The sequence below is a fragment of the Mesocricetus auratus genome, unplaced genomic scaffold, assembly GCF_017639785.1.
Source record: "Mesocricetus auratus isolate SY011 unplaced genomic scaffold, BCM_Maur_2.0 Super-Scaffold_100007, whole genome shotgun sequence".
NCBI classification, from domain to species: domain Eukaryota; kingdom Metazoa; phylum Chordata; class Mammalia; order Rodentia; family Cricetidae; genus Mesocricetus; species Mesocricetus auratus.
This window is the reverse complement of record NW_024429191.1, coordinates 86,969,468-86,978,889: the sequence shown is the minus strand read 5'-3', so window position 1 is coordinate 86,978,889 and position 9,422 is coordinate 86,969,468. Positions and strand designations below refer to the sequence as shown.

The following is a 9,422-nucleotide window of genomic DNA, read 5'->3' as shown; positions in this document are numbered from 1 at the left end:
CCACCTGTTAAAATTTAACTCTGGATAAAAATGTCAAAGTCCCTCCAGCCTCTCTGAGGCGTATGACTTCTTCCAGCTCACGTGAACTGGCCGGGGACAGTTGGTCTTGAGGTTTCTGACTTGAGCTCAGCCTTAAGGAATCTTGTCCTTTCCTGGTGTTTTGTATTTCCATATTTTTCTGGGGCTTTTTCTCAAACCATAAAGATTCTCCAACCTAACCTAATGCATTACCAGAAACAGGATTAATCATTATAGCTGACAATGTCTCCTTGTTATCTAGCATGGGTTAGCAAATGATCTAAGCAGTCTATATGCGTGAACTCATTTTAAGCCTCAGGATGACCTCATGAGGCAAATTTTCATTTACAAGGTGCTGAGGCAATAACTCGATTAATAAACGTCTTGCCATGCAAACACAAGGACCTGTGCTCAGTCTCCAACACGCACATAAAAACCCAAGCTAGTGTGATGGCATAGTTTTATAAACCCAGCACTGGGGAGGCAGAGACTCGATGATCTCTAGAGTTCACTGACCAGCCAATCTACTCTCATCCGTGAATGCCTGCTCCCAGTGGAAGAACCTACCTTAAAAACATCAGTGTGGATGTCTCCTGAAGGATGATACTCAAGGTTGACCTCTGGCCTCCACACACGCATGCACGCACAAACACACATGATCATCTGAAGATAAGAGGACAGCAGATGACACAAGACATACTGACTAACCACAAGGACAACACCACCGTGAAGCCACAAGTTACACAGTATCTCAGCAAGAGACTGGAGATCCTTAACCAGTAATAAAATTAACATACATAGGCACTTTGCTGCCCAGACAGGCAACAGCTGGCAGACAGGATGCCTTTTCCTGAACATTCTCCAGGGTGGGGCTACCTCCCCAGGCAGACTCACATTTTACTACACTCCCAGATTATAAAACAGAGAGACAGGGAGAGCCAGGATTTCGGGGCCACCCCTTGCCCCCACCCGGCTCCTCAGAAGGAAGGAACACGGGTGGAGAAGTGTAAATGACCTCACAGGATATCATCGGGAGAAAACCTAAGTAAGGGAGCCCTCCCGTGATTCATTTGGGTGGATTACTTTTCACACCAAGCTACATTCAAGAGTTCGGAGTGGGGTCATCTGGGGCCCCTCCCTCCCTACCATTTCCTCTTTTCAAAGTGCTGGCAGATTTGGAGTCAAACTCCATCCAAACAGGAAATCACCCAGGTTCTAGGTTTAAAAAAAAGAGGGGGGGGTATTTTTAAAGGGCAAGGTTTTTTGTGCACAAAGCGGGTGTCTTCATAGCAAGAGCCTACTATGTTCTGGGCATGTGACTGTTATGTTTACGCCCTGCAGGGAGCATGCTGAGAGATGTGATCCACACCCCTATACACACATCTGGCAAAGCTTACAGAAGAGAGGCTTTTAAGGGTTTGCATTATCTTTTTTTTCCACCTAAAAACTAAAAATGGAAACGAAAGGCTCGAGCCCACCTCGTTTGAGTCCAGCAGAATATATATGAAGAGCCCTGAGCAGAGAAAGTAGGAGGTCTGGAGCAAAGAGGAGGGAAGGGGGGAGGAGAAGCGGGTTGATGACAAGGTGGAAGGGCAGAGCCGGGCGGCAGAGGGATTGGGAGTTTGGCTGGCAAGCTACGCCAGAGGCAGGTGCCAGCTGAGAGTGGGCGGAGGTGCGGGCGGCAGGCCAGGCCAGGCAGGGGGAGGGGGAGGCCAGGCGTTACCTCTGCCTCCAGGAGTTCAGGCTCAGAGACGAGCTCGCCCCGGGGTGCCCCTGCTTCGTCAACTCTCCATTCCCTCCCCTCCTGCCAGCCGGGACCAAGGGAGTCCCTGTCGCCTGCAGGAGGAGCCGCTGCCGAGCGCGGCAGCATCCTTGGGAAAGACACCCGGGGCTACATAGCCTCGGACCTCCTCCTAGGGGAGAGAGCTCCCTTGCATTCCTAGTGATCACCCCTACCCGGCCACTGGCCACCAGAGCTAGAACCCGTGCCTCGGGGACCTCTACCTGCGCGGGCCCCGGGCGGGAGGTAACACTGGGCAAAGAAGGCTCAAGAAGCGGGTATCCAGGGAACCGCAACCCCGCGTCTCTACTGGGCGAGAAAAGGCTACGCTGTCAACATTGTGAGCTTTCTGCACGTGGTCCCCAAGTTCAGGGGCGACACCTTTCCAGAAGGAGCTAATTCCCCGCAGTGAGCATTCCAGCTCCTTGGGGATCCCTGGAGCTTCTTCCGTCTGCACCCCAAGTGTTTCCCGGGTCTCTGCTTGGGCCATGCCCGGGCTGCGCAGGGACCGCCTGCTGGCCCTGCTGCTCCTGGGCGCGCTCTTCTCCGCCGACCTCTACTTCCACCTCTGGCCACAAGTGCAGCGCCAGCTACGACCCCGCGAGCGCCCTGCGAGCTGCCCGTGCTCCGGCCGCGCCCCCTCCGCGTCTCTGCACTCGGCCGCAGCCTCCCGGGACCCTGGCACCGCCGCGCACAACTTTTCTCGAGCCCGGACCGGGGCTCAGCATCCCAGCCGCGGCCACCCTGGCCCGCGCTCAAAGCTGCAGGCCCTCTTCGCCCACTCGCTCTACCAAGTCCCTGAGGAGCCGCCTCTCCTGGGGCCCGAAGACTGGCTCCTGGCCAGCCAGGAGGCGCTGCGGTATTACCGAAGGAAGGTGGCCCGCTGGAACAGGTGAGGACCCTGCAGGGGGACCCCCAGGCGCCAGGCTCCCTAGCCTGACTCTCTAGGCACTGGCTACCCACGTCGGCCCCTCCCTGGGCTGCAGGGGCTTTACCCTGACCTCACAACCTGGCTGTGGGCTTCTTTCCCCATCTGGACCCCCACCAGCTGTTGCAGACTTCAGATGTCAGACCTGGAGTTAAAGATCTCAGTGTGAGAAATAATTTCTTTGCAACAGCAAAGAAATGCTCCCAGCCACTCCCCTTGAGTTCTCTGGTTCTCTAGCCAGTCACTTTCCTGGTCCCTATGCCTGCCAGAACCCCTTTCTCTTTGACGTGGACAGCTGCTATTAGGCCTTTGCTTTCCAGAGTGAGAAGAGCAGAGCTGGCTTGAATTCTGCACTCACCTCTGCTCTTTGGTCAAACCTGCTCGCTTTGCCTGAGACTATGCCAAATCCCAAAGACCCAGTTTTTTCCTGCCTTTCTCCCTCTGCCCAGGATTGGAGACCAGAGTCAGCTGGAGCAAGCGTTAAACTCGCAGCTCTCTGATGTGGTCAATTCTTGTTGTTCATTAAACATGGCTTGTCAGGTTTTGGCCAGTGTTCGGAACTGAAGGCGGTTTATTATCTTTTATCATCGTGTTGATTTGGGCTGAGTCTTCTGGAGAGAAGGAGGGGCTGGGAGGAGAGAGAGCTAGGAATTTTGTAAACTGAAAGCAAAACTTAGAGCGAAATATTAAAATATTTAGGGTAAATTTAAAGTGTTTTGCAGGAGTGTGTTGGAGATGGCGAGGTAGTGACTGCTGGGGAGGTCCCCCAGCTAAGGGCAGAAAGCCTTCATATGAGCTAAGGACTCCGTTTCTAAGTATGGAACTTGTCTGTCACTCGAATCCAGAGTTCCCTTTTCATGCCACACCCATCTGTTAATACAAGAGATTTCAGAATGAGATGTCAGGGGTGGCTCTCCAGTCCCTCGGGAAGATGAGAATGCCATAAATCTCAGCTGAAACTCACTGCTAGCCCAATTTAACTGTTTTCTCATTATTCTGTGGGGCTAAAACTGGAGTGGGGGTTGGGGGGAGAACTTCCACAAATGAAGAGAAGTTGAAACTTATTGGCTGAGATCACTACAGTGGATTTCATTTGCAACCTCTATGGCTGATGATTTTATATTAGAAAAGTGGTTCTCAATTCTACTGCTAATTGCTTGCAATAAAAAGGCAGTTTAAGATTGCTTCGCGAGTGCTGTCACTTTCGATATTACCTTAATTTCATCAATAATGTGGGAGCATCATGGACCAGTGAACTAGGAAATGTTGCCCTTAGAAGAATTATCCGCGGGTCAAATGAAGATCTAAGAATTGCAGGCTATGGGCGCAGTTGCTTGCTGTTGTAAAAGTAGATGCGTGTTCGCCTAGTCTCGTTTCTGTCACTGTCAGTTTCCCTGTTACTTAGGCCCTAGAGGAGATGCCATGGAAATATTTTGGGAGAAAAGCAAAAGTCTTCCTCCACCAAGCTGAGTAATTGATTTTTAAGCTTGCTTTTTAACAATGCTATGTGTCAGCACACAATTTACTGCCAAGAAATGTTGGTCATTTAACAAGGCATCAGTGGGGGCTGCTGAACTTGCTATCTGTCTTCAGAAGATCGCTAAGGGTAGCCGTTTCCCAAGCAAGGTCCGGGGATGACGTGAAACGTTCAGCAGCACCTAATAGTGTTGAACTTTGATCTTAGAGGCAGAAAACACAGCACACCCCCACCTGAAGAGCCATGTGAACAACAGCAGGATGGTATTACTTGGCAAATGTGTCAGAGTTACACCAATGTTAAACATGGAGCCCACTAGCAGTGTAGCTCAGCTAGTAGAGTGCGCTTGCCCAGCATTCATGAAACCCTGGGTTCAGTTCCCGGAACCCCACAAACTGGGGGCACTGATGCACATCTGTAATTCTGACCCTCAGGACATAGGAGGAGGAGGAGCAGAAATTCAAGGTCACTCTCATCTACGTGTTGAGACTGAGGTCAGTCTGGGCTACATGAGACCCTTGTCTCCAAATGCATGGAACCTACTCACTGGATTCGAATTATGCCAAAAGCTCTGCTGTAATCACACCAACCCTTACAGGTTTGTGTCCTGATGACTATGAACATGTGCGGATGTGTTAGTGGACCCTGAGAACCTTGGTAGAGGACCAAGGAAGCATCCAGAAGCCCCAAGCTGGCATTTAGAACAGGCAACAAAGGGAGAAATAATAAATGACCTGACCAATCGTGTGTGCCTTGCACAGACAAGTCCTTGTCTGTAGTCACAACCCCGACAGCATTTAAAAGCTACTGATGTGGGAGCGGTGCTTCCCTGCCAATAATTACCTAACATTAATTGCTACCCTAAACCAAACCTATCAGCAAACTACCACAGTAGGAAAGGTGGAGGTAATAAAATAGCCAGGTCAGCGTTCTTCATCACTTGCCTGGAGGAGAACATTGTTAGTCTGAGTGATTGCTAGTTTTTTACCGACACACTAAGAAATGATGGTATTTGGGTCAGAAAATGCTTTTTGACAACTCTCTGGGGCCAGTTTACAGTAGGGGATACATAATGGTCTCTTCCACTCCCCACCCCTGAACATTCCTCTTCGGTTCCACACAGAACTAGATGGAGTTTGGGCACTGTCTTGAATCTCATCTGATGGCAATTTGCTGGATGCCAGTACTTTAGTTAGGCTGAAATGTGGAAGCGACGCTGAGTGTCGGGTGGGCTGGGTGCGTGTCCTCTGGCCCTGAAGATCGGGCAAACCTCCTTCTATGACAGTGTTTCCTTGTCTTACTGCCTGTCTCTCTCTCATTCAAAGTGCAACCAAGTGTGGTGCAGTCCGGAGTTTAAAATGTAATCAGGGAAAGCGTTCCTGTCAGGTTGTCAGCTGCTGATCACAGCGAGCAAGTCAATGCCAGGCCCCATCAGCCTTGATGACACCTCTGGCACCTGTCTGGAATATCAAAAAGGCAGGGGGACGGGGATCAGGGAAATGTCAATTTCACTATTTCGGGCCATAAACTAACAACACAGAACTGTCCCGCTTTTATTGTTAGTTCTTAATCAGCCATGGTGGTGCCGAGGCTTACCTGGATCCGAGGGAACAGTTCACAATTGTGACCAACCTGGCATCCTAGTGGCTGCAGCCTCCCCAGCCAGAGAATATCTGTCCTAGACGGACATGTCAAAACTGGAAAGCTTGGCCTGGCCTTTTGCCTACATATCTTTGGTCAGTCCTTCTGTCACCCTCTAAGGTCAAATAGGGTCATGCCTTCCTCATGAAGGAACTCCAGCAGCTGTGATGCAAGTATGAGTTCTCTGCTCTCTGCTTGTCTTCCTGTCTGTCTTCCTCTGATGTCAGGAATGTGATACTGGCCAGCAATCACAGATTCTGCATCTCTCAGAAGAGTGTGTGTGTGTGTGTGTGTGTGTGTGTCTGTGTGTGTATGTCTGTGTGTCTGTGTGCCATCCCCCATCCCGAGCTTCTGCCATTCCCCCCCCCCAGCTGCCTTGTTGTCACAGAAAGGAACCCTGGCCCAAAGTCTCTCTTCAGAAGTCACAGCAAAGAGACTGGGCAGCTTTTCAAAAGTGACAGTTGTTCAAGAGGAGTAAGTTGGCTGAAGTTTTTCTGGGGGAAGCTCTGAGAAGATCCAGAAACACGGCTGACAGGAAAATAGGGAGAAAAGGCCAGGAGAGGAGAAGAAGAGCTCTGCTGGAAATAAGAACTGTCTAGCCAAGAATTCTCAGAAGATTAGCTCTCCTCCCACGCCAGTGCGCTACGAGCAGTGGGACCCTTTCGTCCTTTCCCTCCCCCTCCTCAGGGTCTCTGCGTGTCTTCGCTGGCTTACCTCATGACTACTCCAGACCTTTTGCAACATCCTTTCCTCGTGAGCAGTTCAACCTTCAGAAGTCCAGGCACACAGTCACAGACAGCAGCCATTTGCCTTCCTCCCAGAGTCAACAGGACCTTGGTTTTTATCTGAGTATTTTTTTTTTAGCAATGCCAGGCTAAGAGAGAAATGACCTCCCAGGATTTGGGAATGCTCCCCAGCCACAGCCTACACGTGGTGAGCAACTGGAGTGGGCATTCATTTCCATCCGTCTTAATTAGAGCCTGGCTGGGCTGATTTGGGAAAAGCTATTATCTTGGTGGTTTTGGAGACCTCGGGCTGCTCGGAGTCAGAAGCCACAGGCAGATGGTTTCCGAGTGAGTTGGTCCAGCAGGGCCAGCTCAAGTCTTCTCTCATTGCACACTGCCTTCACCTCAGCAAAGAACTAAGTCAGGGAAGGATCAATGACGGTCATCCAAGGAAGGTGGCACATCCTGCTTCCAAACAGATCAAAGAGAAGACCTCAGCCAGGAGCCACGCCATTGTTTCTAGACCCTACCCAAATTCTCTCTTCTCAGCCATTTTCTCCTCAGTCCTGGAAACTCGAGTGACTGATCTTTCATGAGTGAATCATCCTACAGGAAGTGTGCTGGTTTCATGCCAGGTCCTTCACAGACACTTGTCCGCTTGGGCCTCACAGGTTCTGCAGAAGTAGATCCACGTGGTCAGCGGCCTCCCAAGGTTTCCAGCCTTGATAAATGCATGTGCGCTTATCCTAGTAACTTAGACCAATTCCATTGTGTGTCTGCTGTAAATGTGTTTTGCAAGATGACCCAGAACAGGGAACTATCTGTTGTGGTTGACCTGATCACCTATCCCTAAGTCAAGATCCCTTGGGTTTATGGGCAAGGAGGAAACCAGAAAGTTTGGCTTTTACTGCTGACTCCAAGAGAAAGGGGATCATTTTGCAGGGGATATAAATGACCTTTCAGAATCCAGGTTGACACCTGCTGACATACAGCAAGAAAATAGAGATTTAGGTTCTACACCGCCCCCCCCCCCAGGAAATGAATTCTGCTGTCAACAGGAAAAGGCCTGGAAACAGTGGGGTGCAGGTTGTACCCCACCCCACACTCCCCAGAGCCTCTAAACAAGAATCCAACTCAGTCAGGACCTTACCTTCAGCCACATGTGACCCCACACAGGCCACAGATCCACTCAGAGCTGGGCCTCGGATCTCCAGAACTAGGAGACAGTGTAGGAAGGGGAGGTATTTAGGCCATCGGCTTTGTAATAATTCATAGTACAGCAATGCGAAGTGATCTATTTAGTCTGCCGTATGGAGGAAACTGCATGAGATGGTCATACAAACTGCCCAAAGTCAGGCAGAAAGCAAACCTCAGCAGGCTTTGGACTCCGAGGGGCAGCTACAGAATCATGCCTGTAACTAGCAACTCCCAAGCCACACCAGTGCCCTTTGATGTCCAGAGGCCATCACTAGGACTCTTAGGGAAAGTCTCTTCTGACGACAGTCCCCACGATGGTTCTTCTGTGGCACTATACGGTCTCTCCATATATGACACACAGCTTTTGAATGGTCATCTGCTATGCCCAACTATCACTTTGTGGAGCTTGGAGGGAGGCGTGAAAATGAATGGCCACTTTCTGTTGGCACCAAAGGCCCCAGCTGTGCACAGTCACCCCCGTACGTCTGTTCCGTGGCTTGCCATGGGGTAGATCCCTAGCAAATATCTGTGGAATGAGTAACCGTGACGACATGACACCGGGGTTGGGGGCTGCGAGTAGCTGATTATCACCTGTGGATATAATAGATCCTGAGTATAATAGATCCTGACTGTGAAACTACCTCATCTATGACTCCTCTCCTATAAAAGTCTCATGCAAAACCACCCTGATGAGCCAATATGAGATTTGGATCTGGATTCACTTCCTATGGCAGGAGCCTGAAGAAAATCAAGTTTGGACCAGAGAGGAAAGCAAGAAGGAAAGTTGAGAAGGTGTCATTTGCTAAGATGAAGGAATTTCTTCAGCATCTTATGCTTTCTTAAGAAGAGCAGCCAAGAAGCCTTGCATGAAATACAAATGGGAAACACAGAGGCCCTGGCTTTGCCAAAACGGTCCCTGCCCTGCCCCTTGGCAGGTGCCCACCTATACTTTTCTTGTGATTATTCATTAAGCTGGAAGCTGATGAGACGCTGCGGATTCTGCTGAAGGATGCCTGCGTATGGCTTAAAGCCCAGTGGGGTCAGTGTTCTAACAGCTGTGGCTTTAGCGGAGCACAAGTTACTGGGCATGAGTTACTACCTGTTATTATAGGCAGGCACTCACATATGTGCCTAATGAAAACCAAAGCATGGAAAAAACACTCAGCTCTCTCTGTGCCCTGTCACTTGGCACAACATCCTAAGGATGAAGTGGGAAGTCAGAACAGAACTGAGTTTGAGGGCTCTGGGGAGAGGCCAGTGTCCAAGACTTTCCACCCGTGGAACTTGGCTTTAAGGGGCCAAGCCCTGGGGGCAGCCAGGAGAATTTGGCTGGAGCAGCAAAGGAGAGAGAGAGAGAGTGAAGTCCCAGAAAGGGCCTGCTTTATTGGATTCACTAGTAATAAGCCAGATAATAAATGTGTGGAGGCACAGGAAACAGCACGGTAAAGGACTGTGGTTCCTAAGAAGCCCAGTGCCTGGAAAGAGGGGGGGAAGGGGGAGGGAGGGAGAGGGGGAGAGAGGGAGAGAGGGAGAGAGGGAGAGAGAGAGAGAGAGAGAGAGAGAGAGAGAGAGAGAGAGAGAGAGAGAGAGAGAGAGAGATGCTGGCAGAGGGGCTGGGGAGACGACTAAGTGGGTAAAATGCTTGTTGCATAAGCA

General features: G+C 50.5%; 1 protein-coding gene across 2 annotated transcripts in view; it reads left to right on the top strand.

The window, feature by feature from the left end:
* Positions 1-1,682: 1,682 nt before the first annotated feature.
* Fam20a (FAM20A golgi associated secretory pathway pseudokinase) overlaps positions 1,683-9,422 on the top strand; it is a 45,888-nt gene continuing 38,148 nt past the window's right edge. Inside the window, exons 1-2 of one of the 2 annotated variants that reach the window (XM_040750002.1) lie at positions 2,571-2,690; positions 4,638-4,801. In XM_040750002.1, coding sequence (XP_040605936.1) covers positions 4,713-4,801 — 89 coding nt within the window. In that variant the 5' untranslated portion in view covers positions 2,571-2,690; positions 4,638-4,712. Of the gene's footprint in view, positions 2,691-4,637; positions 4,802-9,422 lie in introns of both variants that reach the window. The other variant, XM_040750001.1, reaches the window with a different exon arrangement.